The 17521-nt window shown below is 32.4% G+C and overlaps 2 protein-coding genes across 4 annotated transcripts; one reads left to right on the forward strand and one right to left on the reverse strand.

The window, feature by feature from the left end:
* Positions 1-329: 329 nt before the first annotated feature.
* LOC8284790 lies at positions 330-7290 on the reverse strand. 3 transcript variants are annotated; one of them, XM_002533829.4, is made up of 13 exons: positions 6984-7285; positions 6771-6858; positions 6563-6662; positions 6409-6482; positions 6215-6286; positions 5874-5951; positions 5072-5196; positions 4847-4919; positions 4048-4109; positions 3514-3894; positions 2341-2443; positions 1504-1714; positions 330-751 (listed from the first exon to the last, which is right to left on the reverse strand). In XM_002533829.4, the coding sequence occupies exons 1-12, from the start codon at positions 7061-7063 to the stop codon at positions 1514-1516; spliced, it is 1437 nt and encodes a 478-aa protein (XP_002533875.1). In that variant the 5' UTR covers positions 7064-7285; the 3' UTR covers positions 330-751; positions 1504-1513. The 3 variants fall into 3 exon arrangements, with proteins under 3 accessions (XP_002533875.1, XP_048227034.1, XP_048227035.1); XM_048371077.1 differs by lacking the exons at positions 330-751; positions 1504-1714 and adding exons at positions 2739-2817; positions 3406-3445 and having other exon boundaries at positions 6984-7290; XM_048371078.1 differs by lacking the exons at positions 330-751; positions 1504-1714 and adding an exon at positions 3406-3445 and having other exon boundaries at positions 6984-7289.
* Positions 7291-11314: 4024 nt separating this feature from the next.
* LOC8284789 (receptor homology region, transmembrane domain- and RING domain-containing protein 2) lies at positions 11315-17521 on the forward strand. Its single transcript, XM_025159894.2, has 4 exons — positions 11315-11771; positions 12097-12330; positions 13812-14216; positions 16486-17521. The coding sequence occupies exons 1-4, from the start codon at positions 11639-11641 to the stop codon at positions 17052-17054; spliced, it is 1341 nt and encodes a 446-aa protein (XP_025015662.2). The 5' UTR covers positions 11315-11638; the 3' UTR covers positions 17055-17521.

The following is a 17521-nucleotide window of genomic DNA, read 5'->3' on the forward strand; positions in this document are numbered from 1 at the left end:
GGGATGCGAAAATTCCCGTTCGTTTATTGTTGGGGCCAATAATCTTACTGGCTGAGACTTCACTTGTAGGATTACACTTGAAAAGACCTTTAGAGAGAGATGAACCCGCACTCCGAGGAAAGAAAGAACAAAGAGTGAATAGAGCTAACCCATTTAACAAGTAAAGAGCTAACCATGTTATATTTTGTTAGTTATATACACTTTATCTGGTGAAAGATATGGCTTGAAGTAAGAAAGAAAATATGTTAAAACAGAACTAATACATTCTTTCTTGCAGAACAAGAGAGACTCTACCCTAAAAGTTATACTCAATAACTGATAAAGAAATCTATCACCAAACAAAGTCTGGATGCCATTTTCTTGTTCTTGCTAGAATAAGGGTGTCAAAACAAGCTTAAATACTGTAGCAATCACATATAATAACTTCCCTAATGAAGTGTATGTACATTTGTACAATGGCTAAGAATAAATTAACAAGGGTCCTAAGAGTTGAAAAGAAGTTGGTACTCGTATGAGATTATCCCTTGGATTTCTAAAGCAACTTCTATAATAAAAGTAAATCCTAATGAATCATGTATGTAGGGAAAAGCTAGCTAAAAGAATAAAATGACAGCTCCTGTATCAACATATGTACGCACCTATTTAGATTTTCTCTATTTACACCATGCAGCAGCGCGAAGGCCAGGACAAGTTGATAACTTTACAAGTTGATTTGAACACCCTGCTGTCCTGACTTATTTCTCCTTTGAACCTGTCAATTTGACAAGGAAGATAAAATCAGATTAGAAAAACCTTATTATTCTGTCCACAAAGGAAAAAAGAGGCATCATATTACTGAATCAACTTAGAAAATTTATGAAAAGAAATAAAAGATATTTTGATCGGACTGCTCCAATACAATAGATAGCCTGATAATTCTTTAAATTTTTTTGAAAAGAGTAAAGGATAACTTAGAGCGAAAAGAGAGATTTGTTGAATAGTTAGTGCCACAGCCATTGAAACAATGGCGAAAGAGCATAGAAGTATCAACAAGAATGTTTTAAAGGCTGGCCAAATTTATAACCACTCAAGTAATTGGAATTTAAACCAAACAATCAAAAAATATTTATTAGCAATAGTTAAGTTCAAACATGACAAACACGGAAGTGTCAGCACTTCAGTTGGTACAGAAGACTGCATTTTAAGATGTTGCACTTGCAACTCTACAGACCCAAGACACAGGAGCTTCAACAGAGATAAGCTTGTGGTTTGGTAAAAATGTAAGAATGAAAGAGAGTGTGTGTGTGTACACTAGTAAGTAGGAAAAACATGGGGAGCATGATAATCAACTAGAAGATAACTTGGTTGAAAGAAATGCTAATGCTAACCATTGTCGAAGTAAAATTAATGTTGACCATATTTTTTAATACAGAATCAAAAGTTAGTATTAGCATTTATAAGTATCAGCAAGTATCAACATGGACGCATATATATATATATATATATATAACTTGAAGGCTGTACCTTCACCAGATTATTTCTTTGTGGCATCAATAAACATGGCTCGAGTCCAATGCTCAACATCCTCAGTTTGTGATGGCGGTGGAGGAAAAGTGGGATGTTCTACCAGATCCCATCCATCAATAAGGCTTTCATTCTTCCCAGCATCAGATATCTCATTGGCAAAAAGAAAACTGGTAGCTGAATTCCGAAGGTTATTATCATTTATGTTTTTCTGCAAATCAAGTACAGATAACATTCAGGAATTACAAGCAAAGTAACTGCAGTAAAAAAAAAAAAACAACATACTCAAATACATAGCAGTAGCCAAAAGATTGTTCTTCGAAAATGGATGAACATCAACATAAAGTATTGACCTTCTGAAGCAAAATACAATATACAAAGCAGTGGTTGGATTCTACCACTATCAGTCTTAACCATCTTTGATAAAATAAATTACGGAAACATGCAATCATTTTTCTGGGTAATAATTATTAAAGACCACTTCAAAGGACTATATGGCCATAAATGAACTCTTAATCCTTCTTGACACCAAAATTTTTGGTTGACTGGTGAATGTTCAGATTCAAGGTGCTAATAATTTCATCAAGGGCTAAAAAAAAAAAAAAAAAGAACTATTAAGTGGAGATGAAAGAAAGTGGTTTTGAACAAGGGCAGTCAATCTTCCAAAAGGGAGAAAAAAAAAAAGGAAATACAACATTTAAATAATATTTCAGAGAGACAATAAAATCACAATTGACAATTAAAGACATGGAATTCACAACATAATGTCATTCTTAAGTAAATAAACATCGGCTTTTAAATTTCATAATCTTCTAAAATGCCATTTTTAAGGCATACCGTAAGATGCGGTGCATGTGCACTCTCCATTAAAGTGCTTGATGAAATGATAGAATTGACATTCCATACAGATTTATTCAATTTTTGAACTTGCTTACATGACCTGAAACTCAAAAGAAAAGGCATCAGGGATGGTAGAGAAACAAAATAGTGCTATAACATTATTGCAATGCTAAAGAATAATCCTTAATATACAAAATGATTTCTATGATAAACAATCTAACAGAGAAGCAGAAATGAAGGACAAAAGATGAGAAGACACATTATTCATCCTGGAAGCTACTAAAAATAGACTAGAAAAATAGAAAATTCTGGAATAAGCACCAATATAACATCTCCTATCAATAATGTATCCGGAAACTTTTAATTTTGTGGTCAAATTCCTCATACGGTTATACCTCTCTCCCAAACAGAGGAAATTTTGATGTTTTGCCCATCTTTTCTCCTTCTCCTTTTCTTCCCCCAGCTTTCTCCATCCTCCACAACAAAGCATAAGAAAGCGCTAAACTAAGATTCTTGGTCTTTGTAGCTAGTGAGCTCATGCAATTGCACCATGTTAAATCTAAATCTCAAAAAATAACACAAGAAAAAATTGGATTTTTGACATGATCGATTTCTACATCTATGTGGTAATATGATACCAAAGTTCAAAGCATCTCAAATGAGACATATTCAGCACAATTGGGACTATCAACAAAGGGAACACGCATCTAGATATATTATCCAGTAAATCTGAGATATGCTGCTGTTTTTCATTGTGGAACTCTACTTTCAAGCACTCAACATTCACATATGCCCATTTACATCCAAACAATGTAAGAAACCTTTAATGTGGGTCTCTTATGCATCTTTTTGTTTTTTAATACACTGGATCTCTTGCACAATGAGGTAGGTGCTCAACCACTGGGCTACTAGCCCAGTGGCTATGCATAATAAAAGCTATGAGTAGTAAAGGCTTAGTCAAGAGCTCAACTATTACTGACACAAGCCAAATGGCTCCTTTGTGAACCTGAATGTTAAGTGCAAACAACCTATGGTACATAACAGGGTTATATAGTCTAAAACCTGTAGTCTTTTCCTTCCGTAATTTGGTCGCATCGAGAAACTGTAGAAGTCAATAAAGTTATTCTCACAGTTTGCTAGAGCTGAATTTGTGATGTACAGAAGATGTACCTTGAACAAGCCATTTTCAACGAAAAGACAGATCGAACTTCCTTTGAAGAGGATAATGTAGCCAACAGTTTTGCAAATGCTTCAAACGTAGATGCTTCAGCAGGCACATCTAAACAAAGCAAGTTATAACCATATGCTGTTACACATGCCACACTTTTCTTCATAAGTGAAATCCCTTTCTGTAGATCCTTGTGTGTTTCAACTGAATGTGGGGAGGCAGAATTATAATTGAAGCTACTACTTCGAGAAGAGTCTAGCCGGGCCCTTCTCTCTGATTCCATTGAGGCCACGCCAAAATTACTGGAGCTTCTGTCAGTCCATGAATTTTCACCACTAGTAGAACAATATCTCTGGCGTGGTATGAATAGGGGATATTCATTGCTGCACAACAGCCCAACCAAGAGAATATGAATTTTAAGAATATATAAGAAATAAAATAAACAATAAAAAAGGAAAAAGAAGTTGCCGTTAGTGCGCCACTAGGACAAAGAAATTTAGTAAAAGTAGAAAAGATAATCCTTCTAGCCACTATACCTCCGAGAAGAAGGACGAGCATTCCAATAAGAGTCTCGTTGCCATATTCGGGAGCAAGAACCCTGAGGAAGAAGTCAGGATACACATTTAACAACCAGAAAAAATGACTTTCCTATTACAAAGCAAAAGACTCATTTTGCTAGTCTTTGATTGAGAGTATTAAGCATCCTTCTTGATAAATAGTGGACTTTCACATTGCAATATTTAACAAGCTTCTTCTTCAAAGATAATTGAAGGATGAAGCACAATATCAAAGAAACTACTATAATCTAATAAGCATGAAGATCTCCAAAAATTACAAGAGCGTTAATATACCTTCAGTATCCATGTAAATGCCAGTAATAAAAGATAATAAATGAAGAAAACCCTAACTGTAAGCCCTACATTCAATGAATACTTCAGGAAGTTGCATAATGCAAACCATATTACACGGATAGCTTGCATCAGTATCATATAAAAATATCCAATCACAACATATGAATTTCCATATGAATATTGGGGCTTGCACAAGCATGCATATAATTTTCATATAAGAAACCCTTTATTATCCATGGCCCTACAAGACCTGTGCTAATTTCAAACAACATAAAATAAGACTTTCAAAGGTTGAATGTTATACCCTTTACCAAATGCCAAATAATTCTTAAAATTGCCATCTTTAAACCTGGATGTTTAACAAGCTGACAGTATGACCAAAAAAAATTCGGAAAACTTCAAAAAAGATAAGAATAATAAAAGGAAAAGATGAAAGTCTTTTAAAGAATTTTTAGCTATTTACTGAAGTCGCAACAGTGCTTACCGCAAAACCTGAGTTATGAAGTGCAGGGGCAGCCAAATTATGAACAACAAGATTTAGAAGTTGCACCATGTATCTGTTTTCCAACCATGAGGATTACTAATTAGTGCGAACAGAATCCTTAACAAGTTTCAGAAAGTCATATAATATTGCAAAATACGCACATGATAGTCTTATGAATTGTAAGATAATAAGCTCATATATTTATAGACAAAGAAGAATCATTACCCCAAGGAGGCAGCAAGCTCTTCTGATGGAATAGAGTGGGGATCGAGTCCTCTAGGTAAGCGTGCATTGCATATTTGATCATATTGGCCACTAGACCCGTCCTTTTTCTCTCCTTCTACAATCACCTATAAGACACCAATTAGGTTAAAGAAGATCAGTACTAGAAAATAAAGCCTATATCCAGAGAGATACTAATACATAAAGAATGTTATTGGAACACCAAATACATCTTTCAAGAATCATCATATGGAGTTGGTTTTTCGAAGATGGAACAAATGGGCATCAGTAATACAATTAGTTTGAGAAATTACACATCTTTGACTTGCTATAAACCAGAGCAACGAAAATTTAGCCTTTTTGCAGAATAATATGAAGTAATTGTAATAAAACTCCTCTAATTTTATCTATCATTGATATTGTACCACCATTTCCTTGTAATAACTAGCCGAGAAAATCCCATTCCAACAATGTTTCAAGTCATGTTAATGTTAATCTCCCAATAAATCCTGCCTATGATGATTGTACATCATATGTCAATAATTTTGATTACGATCTGCTATGCCTACTGCCTAGTAGCAATATGGACATCTTAAGCTCTCTAAAACCAGGCTCAACCATAGAGACAATCAACCACATGTTGTGTAACTAACAACTTCTCTCTCTCTCTCTCTCTCTCTCTCTCTGCATTTCTTGTACACAGACAGGATGATCAAGTTTATCATAAGATGGAAATCGACAAAGTACATTTAAACATAATTATGTCACTTGAAGAAATTAAAACATTTGTATTCTTTGAGCTTACCCGGCGTTGAGGAAACAATTTGCATATCTGTTTTACTGTAACTGATAGATTATGCAGTAGTTCAGAGGTAATTGCCATCTGCAGTGAAGAAAATGTCTTAATAACTCCTTAAACAAATAAACAAAAACTAAATGACAAAAAGACAAATCCTATTCAACAACAAAAGCAAAGCAATATAGGCAAAAAATGTAAGTAATCACAGCAATTGTTTGCATAATGAGCTACTGTTTATGTGTGTGTGTCTGCCTTGTGCAGCACATGTATTCATAGTTTCAAAACCTACATGCATGTGCAGGTGCGTATAACATAAATATAGAAAAGTATTAAAGTTTAGTCCTTACATGTCCTAAACTCTGAGTACAAATAAGGTTTGGAAAATACTTCTCCAGTTGATCCACTCGGTTTTTCTCCAACTACAAAACAACAAATTAAGCACAAGGCAAAGGCATCACTCGTGAAAGGCTGAAAGCAAAAAACTGTGTAGCTTATGATGCATAATTTACAAGCTCAACATCCAAAAAGAAAAGGCCAATACCGCACTGCGAGATGATTCTAGCAACCCATATTTGGCATTCAAATCAGAAGACATTTTCTCAGTCTTAGCCTTGGCTGTAAAGTTGAAATCAAACAATGAGTAATCAAATTAAAATTCCAAAATAGCATTCTTAGATAATTAAATAGATCCCAACCTTGAATCAGTTGTTCCTTGCTTCGAAGGAGCTTCTCTCTCAAATTTGCAAGCTTCTCATTTTGATGCACTCTCCAATTCAATTGGTCATCTGCCTTTCCCTAATCAGCAATGTACGTATTACAAATTAGAATAACCTAAAATCTTTTTAAAACGTCCATTGGAACACACAGGCGCGCGCACACAAAATAGAAGGATAAAAAACAAACCTTTGCAACAAGAACTTCACTCAATCTTGAATACAAGAGATCGCGACGACTCTTCAACGATTTCAACAATGTACTGTACTCATTTAATCTGAATATATAGTACCAAACTAGATATTACTTTAGCCACCAAAAAAAAAAAAACTAACATACAAATATTTTACTGTAAGAAAAATATGTAACTGTAAGAATAAAAAAATTCAGGATATTAATTACCTGTAATTGACACAAACAGTGCAAATAGAAGCACGATTTGAGTTCTCACAAATTGCACAGCAGCTTGATTTCTTGTTCATAGTTTACTCCTTTTATCAATAAATAAAAAAGTCCACTTTTTTATTTTAAATTACAGTCACCTAATCCACATCACATAGAAAAACTGAGAAGGAATTTGAACTCAGTTTTGTGTGATCGGTCGCTGGTGGTGGTGGTGGTGGTGGTGGTGGTGACTGGCGAGTGGGTACCGTGCGACGAAAGGGCGACGCCAACTCCTTTTATCGTATTTGATAGTAATCCTAATCCTAAGCCCAATATATCTCTTGGCCACGTTTCTATGGTTAGTTTTGGGCTGGGCTAGAGCCTAGGAGCCATCTTTGGGCTTATTACTCGTATTTTGAGTTCCGATGTGGAAAATTAATAATATTACCGATTATGATATTATAATAATTATTAGATTTATTTAATTAATCAAAATCTTATTGGAGTTTAAATTGGAAAGAAACCTCGCAATTTTTATAGACAAGTAAACATCTAGTTAGGTTAAGTTAGCCCCGACTGCGGACAGGTTTTCGAACTGAACTAGATTAGCTGATGGAAATTGTGGTTTCGGGGCTGCGACGAGGGATATGGATGGACAAATCAGCCAAAAATTGCCACTCATAAGCTATAGCCAAGTTTTGAAATCTATAAAATATTGAGAATTTATTTATGAATTTAAAATTTATATACTTTAAATATAATAAAAATTAATTTAGTATTGTACATAATTAAATTTATATAAAATTAATTATAGTTAAATTAAATTCTAATAAAATATATAGTATTAACATTAGTAAGTTAATATATTTCATAGTATTAAAATATCTTTTTCAACTTTATCATTTCTATTTTTTTCATATTTTTCTTCTTAAATGAAATGAATTTTTTTATGAATTTAAACCAAACATAGCATTAAGGTGATATTTGGTTCATAAAAGAAATATAATATCAGTTTTTCAAGAATATAATAAATATAAATGTATTCTTAAATAGTTTTTATTCCATCTTTTAGTTCATGAGCTTGAATTGATTATTTTTACATAAAATTATAATTAAATATTTATATATTAATACATATATGTATTACCAGGTAAATGAATGATGGTGATGAATAATTAATAATGATGTCAATTGAATTTAAAATAAACAACTAAAATATTAAATCATTCTTTAAAGTGTGAAATAGTTCTTTCTCTATTCATTATAGAATACGTATTCTATAAAAGTGAAAATTAGTTATTTTATAGAGTAGTTATTTTTTGTTCAAACTCGAAGCAAATTTTGAAATAGCTATTTCACATTAAATAACTATATTATATTATTTAACTATTTTATGAACCAAATGTAGTCTAAGAGGTTTAGATTGAGGAGGTGGTGAAAGTAGAGGAAAGTAAAATTTTAAAAAAAAACTGAACCGATCTAATTTTTTTTTATTAAGTAAATATTCTTTTTTATGATCCGATTTGTTCGGCTTATTTTTAGAAATTGAGATTATTTTACTTCATCTTTTAGTTTTAAGTTTAAAATATTATTTTTGAATAAAATGAACTGATTTTTATTTATTAGTAAAAATATTAAAAATACTGTAGATTTTAACTTATCTATATAATTTGACTATTTATTTCCTACTTTTTAGTTACTCCCTTATTAAATTTGGTTTATATGTATATAATTTTGGTTATGTTTTATATCTATAATGCATATATAGTTTAATTCAGATTTGAACCAAATCAATTAAAATACTCAAAAGTCTTTCATAAATTTAATGAAATTTTTCAAAGAAAAAGGTAAATAAAATATACTCTAATTTTTGTCTCAATAATAAAACAACTAATCTACACACAAATGGAAAGTTGATATGAGCATTTTTTTATATAAAAAATAGCAAGTAAAGGGCAAAGACAATGCCTTCTTCATACACTATCAAACAAATTCCCAATTCATTAGATATTTGGATGGCTGAACCAAACAAAGTTAGCCTAACACATCATAAATAGATATTTATAAATTGGAAGTAGATGATATCATGGCCTCATACACATCACATTTTAAAAAATAATTAAATAAATAAGAATAGATGGGGACACCACAAATTTTATTGTCCAGATCATTGACCTTATCTTAACTTTAGCTAAGTACCAACTAATTATATATTTAAATTCCACTAATAACAAATATTAAATTATAGATTTTTGAAATATCTTTTGATTGAAAACTATGCTTGTTTGTATAAAATTAAAACTACAATCTGACTTAATCATAATTTAAGAGATATGATTAGTTTTGGTAATATGTACAAGATATGAAATTTACACATATTATTTTTTTTTCCATATGTTTGCACTTTTTTTTTATTTCCTCTTTGTTGAATCTAAATTTAGATATGTTATACACATAAATATAAAATATTTAATTCCATATCTATATTGTAACTATGCAAAAATCACCTTATTGTGAAATATCATATTATGAAATAAATTATATGGTATCTTTGATTATTTTGTAACACAAGAGTACTATATTATAGACAAATATTTGTCTACACATTTCAAGAAATGAATAATTCATTGTTTAAAATCTTAATTATAAAGCCTCATAATAAAATTAATGTACTTAAGATTGAGTAATAAATATATTTCACTCAATGATTATCTTATATTAAATACTTAAGACTCTGAATCAGTTTGATAAGAAAAAAAAAGAATAGAAAAATTTTATCTTCAATTAATTCTATAAATGAAAGATATAATGTAATGTTTGGTTGAAATTCATAAAATAATTATATTTATTTGAAAATAAGATACGAGAAAAAAATGATTAAATTGAATTAAATCTTTTGATATTATGAAATGTATTGACTTACTAATATAGAATTTATTTAAATTTTTTATTTATTTTGTTAGAATTTAATTTAACTATAATCAATTTTATATAAATTTAATTATATAAAATTTTTATTTTATTTAAAGTCTGAAAATTTTAAATTTGTAAATAAATTATATAAATTTAATATATTTCAACAAAATATAACATAAATGAATTGACTAGAATGATGAAAAACATACTTATATTAATAAAAAAACTCCAACAAAACTCACACCAACAAAAAAAATATAATTAAGAATAAGTTAATGATTTTTGTACTTTTATCAAGAAAACTTAAACTAAAATAAACGAATCACCATTGATTTGATATCAAAAGATTATTGGTGTGAGTTTTTGCTTTAAAAAAAAAAGAAAAAGAATAAAGAGAGAAAAATAAAAAAAATGAATTTATTCTTTTAATGTTTTGTTAAAGATAATAAGCTATAATATAATTTAAAGATAATAGATTTTTATAAACACAAACAAACGGTAAATAGAAAGCTTCAAATTTAGAACCGTTTGATTTTTTTTTTTTTTTTGAAAAGAGAACCGATTGATTTAATAAATGGAAATACTAATTTGATCATTTTTTGATTAAAACTTATATTTTAATTTATAAATAGTTAAATAAAGTATTAATAAAATTTAATATAATTACAAATTCATAAACTATACATAAATAATATCTAATTATATATATATATATATATATATATATATATATATATATATATATATGCGTGTGTGTATTGTAATCCATAATTATATAAATGAATCATCTAGGGCCGTAGTACCATGGAAATAGCTTTCACCATATTACTTAAGATCCTGAATTTAAATAAAAAAAGAATAATTTTTTAAAAATATTTTTTCAAGAGCGTCCAGAGCTGCATTTTGATCGGACCCATATATCTAGATCGGTGCTACAATAATAAACTGTGACTCGATCTATATTAATTATAGCTCTATAAATATTCTATAACAAAAAGGAATTTATATGATCGTGTTCAACAAGAGGATCGGACCATATATCTAGATTGGTGCTACATTGATAAATTTTGACTCAATCTAAATTAATTATAGCTCTATAAATATTCTATAATAAAAGAAATTTATATAATCATGTTCAACGAGAGTTGCTCCTGCTTTTTCTTTTGCTGGCAAAAAAAAAAAAAAAAGACTACAAATGTGCTTCAAACGAGAATGTAGGCGAATGAAGAATCAAAGAATTGAGAAATAAGGTAAGTACAAATAGTGGGATTCCAGCAAACACAAAAAGATCAAGTCCACAGCAGACCAGACCAGTCTGGACTTATTTTTGTGTAAGGATAAATACATCATTCTCAATTATTTAATCACAAAATATATTATCTTCCAAGTTTGGACTGCTCTGTACTTTATTCTAATACCCAATAATAATTATTATTAGTAATTGTCTGAAAATAGAAACTTCTTTTACTCCTCCTTTAAACATCAGATTTTCCTTTCCTGGCCCTCTTCAATTGAAAAAGAAAAATAAAAATAAAAAGCATAAAAATCGGAACCAAAAGATTCAATTATTTTCTATCTGTTTCTTTTCTTAATCCACTCTCTAATGGAAGCCGATGTATCCATCCTCTTTCAACCTGAAACCCTAACGCAATAATTTTATAATAAGAGAAACCCATATTTAAATTTTTTTTGTTTGGGAAATTTGTTTTAGGGTTTTGTTTTGTTTTTTTTTTTTCTCTTGAGGAAATAATTAAAGAATGAATCGTGTTGGTAGTGGTGTTGTGATTTTGTTGTTCTATTTATCAGCTTGCTGCTCGATGACCTTGGCGAACGTGGTTTTGATCGGTCGTAATGTTACTTTGTCTTTCGATGATGTTGAAGCTACTTTTGGTATGTTCTGATCTTTATTTTTGAGAAAGATTTTACCTTTACATCTTCTTTTTCCTTTCCTAATGTCGAGGGTAAGCTTGATATTGGTAAATTGAAAGTTGTATTTTTTAAAAATTAGTTGCTTTAGTAAAATTTGAACTAAACCGTGTCGCTCTTTATGCTTTGTGGTGATGTATTGGTTTCATGTTAATAATGAAGGAAACTCAACCCGAGAATTCTTTTCAGCCCTTAAGTAATGTCTGAATGGTGTACCTTTAGCTATATGTTTTTAAATAAGGGATGTTGATGAATGTGCTGATTACTGGTTTCTGCTGATTTTTCTCAGCTCCGGCAGTTAAGAGCTCAGGTGAATGTGGGCAATTGTATTTGGCAGAGCCTGTTGATGCATGTTCAGAATTGACTAATAAAGTTGTGAAACCAACTTCAAATGTTACTTCCCCATTTGTGTTAGTTATAAGAGGAGGATGTAGCTTTGAGGATAAAGTTAGAAGAGCACAGAGGGCTGGCTTTAAAGCTGCTATTGTCTATGACAATGAAGATGATGGCGTCTTGGTTTCAAGTAATGAATTTTTCCTCATGTGAATAATTACTATCTATTTCAGAACTTAAAAATCTGTTGCAGAGTATATGAAATTTGTTCTCATTTGGTTACTACTATTAGGGCTTGTCTTTTTTATACAATTCACTACATTCTAAAATAATTCTCTGGGTTAGTGAGCTTGCTTGCTAGGGTTGATCCAATTGCTACTTGTATGATGGATGTGCTCCCACAGTTTTAAAGCGGCATGATTCTTTTCCATCAGAGATAATTAGTTACTGATTCAATTTCCTTCTGCATCAGATGCCAACTTAATATTACGCAGGATTGTCAACTGTATTAATAAATTGGTCTAATTCTATGATGTCAAAGAGGTTTCTGTTAGGACATTAGCATTTACTTATGCTGGCTCAGTTCAGCATACTTGCATTTAGATTTGGTAGATTATGAATACGAAATGGCACTAGTTTCATTTATTAGTCATCTCAGTGGCTTAATAGATTGGCACTGACTATCAATCATATATTTTAATAAGTGGGAGGTATACATTTCTTTGATTGCTAGTTGTGCAAAGGCAGCTTTAGCTGACTTGGAGCTTTCTCTGGTGGGCTAATCAGCAGACTGGCTAAAAATTGATTCATATTTGGACATCATGGATATGCTTCATAAATCAGGCTGTTTTTCTTGCCGAACTTATTAGATCAGGCTGTTTGTTTCTTGCAGAACTTACATAGGCTTCAGTGTAGAATGAAAAATCAGAAATGTTCATGACCAGAACTGTACACAAGTCCCCTGCATGTGTCCTAGCGTTTGCTTGACCCAATTCAAGTGAGGAGCTATAAGAAAAAGCTTGAACTGTATCGCAGTTGTAATGTGTCATCCACTCTCCTTTCATATAAACTAAATTAAGATACTTTCTTCTTTTCTTTTTAACCCATGTTCTGCAAACATGGCATACGGCATTAGATTAATTTTGAGGGTTTTCTCCATTTTTTATATATCTATATGTCAACTCATATATAAGAGGTCCTATGCATTACAGATATATTGAGTGAATTTATTTTTAATGGTCAAGGGGGGAGGGATGATGCAAGTTTTGAATCCATAATATCCTGCATTTCAAGGTATGCAGTTGACCACTTGCTTGCTCGATGATTAGATTTGTTACTCATCTAGATAAGGACGGTCTTAGTGTCGTCATCTTCATTATGCATGTGATGTATATTTTGCTTGGGTCACTGAAAATATAAGTTCAGGCAAATGAACATCTTGATCGCCTTTTTTTTTTTTGGAGATTCAATATTTATGTCATCCGAGATTCTATTAGACAATCTGGTCTCTTAACTTGTATAATTTGTTAAAACTTTCTGAGTGTCTAAACTCTTTTTCTCGTTTACATGTGGCAACAGAATATCCTTGTCTGCTCTCTGTCAATCTCAGTTAGATAACAAGCAGTTTGTGTTGTTATGCAAATCCTAACTTAAAATCCTGACTATCTGCAGTGGCAGGGAATTCAGCTGGTATAAAAATACATGCTGTATTTATTTCTAAATCTTCAGGGGAAACGCTCAAGAAATATGTGGGGTTGAGTGAGATGGAGCTTTGGTTGATCCCTAGCTTCGAGAATTCAGCATGGTCGATCATGGCTATATCTTTTATTTCTCTGCTAGCCATGTCTGCAGTGCTGGCTACTTGTTTCTTTGTTCGTAGACATCGTATAAGAAGAGGGCGTCCTCGTTCTTCTCGTGTGCGAGAGTTCCATGGGATGAGCAGCCGCTTGGTGAAAGCAATGCCAAGTCTAATATTTACTGCTGTTGTAGAGGACAACTGTACCTCACAAACATGTGCCATATGCCTTGAAGACTACAGTGTGGGAGAGAAGCTAAGGATTCTGCCATGTCGACACAGTAAGTCTTCTTGTTTCCCTTCTCCCTCGTCTGTACAAAAATGAAATTGCCTGTTTCCAGATTCTGTTTAATATGTGTGCTTTTAAAACAGAGGCGTGCTGCTGTCATGATATCCAGTTTGTAAGACCTTTTGATTGTCAAGGCAGAGCCCTTGTGAGGTGTTATGCTGCAGTGATTTACTGTTTATTTTTAAATAGGTCTCCAAAATAATCATGAAGATTTCTGGAACTTTGAGATGACTTGTATGAAGTACGATTGCCAGTTAGGTTCAGGTCAATATTTTAGCTAGCTCAGTCATGATTGCCTTACTGTTAAAAATTTGACAGTGCACTTAAGGAGCTTAAATGTATTTGTGGTTTTACTCTAGTCTAGCAAAGAACGTGGAGAAGAGAAAGAGAACAACTTGTCGAATAAAATTAGTTCAAGTTTGAGAGCCTTTAATGGTTCCAGTTGCTATATTATAGCATTTTAACTGACAAGTTGGAACAACTAGGTGGACACTAGGCCATACTTTGCAGCTAATCACAATATGCAGTCTGAATCTAAAAGGAATCTAATGCTAGCAGATGTACTGTTCATGAGATTAATGAATCCTAGAAGGCTAGGAGGCTGATTATAAGTTGGAACGATGTTTGAGGATTTCTGGTTAAGTGAGATGAATTAGCTCAGGCACTGAGGGTTTTAGTAAGTTGGATAAATATGTGATTGTGGAGACCAAGTTTGATAAAACTAGAAGATATAATACCATGCTTAAAACTTATTAATTAAAATCTCTAAGTTTGAAAATTTCCTGTACATGGGATGGATGAAACGGAGGCAAAGAACAATTGAGGATGACGCAAAAGAATTATGTGGGATGTTGAAACGGAGGCAGGCAACTTACTTGATTTAAGTACCTACCAAGTGGAATAGCAATTCTATTGTGATATATAGGTTGCACCTCTGTTTAAATATATAAGTTGTAGTTTCCTTGCAACTAAGGAATGTCCTCAATAGAGGCAATTGAAACAGCGTTGAATAATTCTAGAAAACGGAAATGCATAAGATAGTATGAGAATTGACTCTGTTTGTGAAAAAGATGGATCATAATTCCATACAAAGCAGAGTTCATTGAAGATTTTGTCAACGTGCAATACAGAGCTTTTAATATTTGGTAAAATGATTCTATGAAGCCGAAAAGGGAAATGCTAGACAAGTATTTTGGTTATCCTATGGAAAATGTCCTTCTATGAAGGAGGAAATCCAAGTTGCTTTAGTAACTAAATTGCATAGAGGGATTTGAGTTCACAGTTGCTGTTATGCTATTCATTGCAATAAGTTCAAAGAGTATCTTAATTTGTTTGAAGCAATGCATAGTATTTGGTTGTATAGGCTTGATTATATATGGTCACAAGAGTTCAGCACCTGGTTTTATTTTTTCTTTTTCCATTTCTCGTTCATTTGCATCAGCAATCTTCAAGTTCCTCACTCAAACAAAAGCTATCAATCTAACCTGATTATTGCATATGAAATGGTGTATGTCGTATGCTATAATTTCCATATTATGGCTAAAAGTAGTCTATCTTCAATGACCTTCCTTAATTTAATTGATGGGGGTTCAGATCATTTTTTCTATTTTGCTATTTGACTCCTCCAATTTTCCTGTTAACTTGTATATCTGCATCATCACATTATGTTTTTACTTGCTGAATTCCTAACATTTGCTGTAATATCTACATATAGATGTTAGGTCAACACTTGAATTTGTAGCTCTTAACTGCTCTGCAAAATGAAAGAAATGACAGCCTGACAAGCACAAGCCCTCAAGCTAGAAAATGTTGCCTCTTTGAACACTTCACTAAATCTTTATAGCCTTGCACAAAAGTTGGCAATGCATGTTTACTTGGGTGCAGAACTAAAGATTGTCTTTGTTTTTATGTTTTTGCTTGTGGCGGGAAAATGGTAAAAACAAAATACTGTGGTAACTGTGATGCGAGCTCTTAAATTTGGTAAAGTGTGGCTTCTGCTGTATCAGTAAATTAGTGTCATTTTCATTGGCAAGATATTCATGGATGTAGTCCTAAAATTTATTGTACTGTCTAGCATTTGAAAGTTAAAACCACATGCATCTGTGCTAAAGTTGTATAGAGATGTTTTATATGTGCATTCCTGCTGTACTTTTTACATCTTATCATCACAGATAATGCAAGTGTGTTGAAGCATTTGAGAAAATTGTATTAACTTTTCCATATGCTTAGTATCTGAATTGTATGTTCTTGAACCTATACAGAATTCCATGCCCTTTGTGTGGACTCTTGGCTTACTTCATGGAGAACTTTTTGCCCAGTATGCAAGCGTGATGCAAGAACTAGCACTGGTGATCCACCAGCATCTGAGTCTACACCATTACTCTCATCCAGCCCAGCATCCATGGCTTCCTCTTCTGTTTTGTCATCATTTAGGTCTTCATCATCATTGGCCATTCAAATTGCCTCTGGACCATCACGATCCTCTTCTATTTCTCATATTCCATCTCTTTCTACTACTCCTTATCTCCAGCAGTCTCTTAGATCATACCATCAGTCGCCTTCCATGAATGTAAATCGCAGCTCAGCAGATCTTAGGCATGTGTCTTCTCAAAGGTCGATCACTTCTAATCTAGTTTCACCCCATTCCCTGGGTTACCCATCAATATCGCCTCTTAATTCAAGATATATGTCTCCATATATTCCAAGCCCGAGCAATGCTTCACCTAGTTTAATAAGTTCCTCGAGTCATCAGCAGCGCCCACTTCATTGTAGCGAGTCTGCTGCTAGTTTCTCCCCGTTTGCGTCAGCTCATTCCCTTCCAGAAACTTAATTTAAAATTCAATATATGATTGGGAGCTTCTAGGTATGTGCCTGAAAATATGAAGAAACCAACGTTTATGGCATCCTTTGGATCTCAAGTTATCACACCTTAGGGCATTATTTCATGATTGGATTTCATCAAATGTGATGGTTGCCTCCCTTGCACCGTACCTGGAACACGAGATGCTTGTGCGCGACTTGTACATTGTATCAGATACCATTGCGCACTTGTATGTATTAGTTTCCAAGTGATTAACTGTGGGTTCTTGCAGTTGAGGTTTCACAAATTAGAGAGTTTTATGAGTGGATTGTGTTGTATCAAGCTCTGTTGAAATTGATGTATGAGTAGTTTGGATTGGTGTGTATAGTTTTAACCTCAGACAAAAACCATTGAGCTGTGATTGTGAACAGTGCACCGCCGCAGATGCTGTCTACTTGATGATGACAATGGTAAGTTGACATTCATTTTCTGGCTCT

The sequence above is a fragment of the Ricinus communis genome, chromosome 2 (genome assembly GCF_019578655.1).
Source record: "Ricinus communis isolate WT05 ecotype wild-type chromosome 2, ASM1957865v1, whole genome shotgun sequence".
In the NCBI taxonomy this organism is placed as follows: Eukaryota; Viridiplantae; Streptophyta; class Magnoliopsida; order Malpighiales; family Euphorbiaceae; genus Ricinus; species Ricinus communis.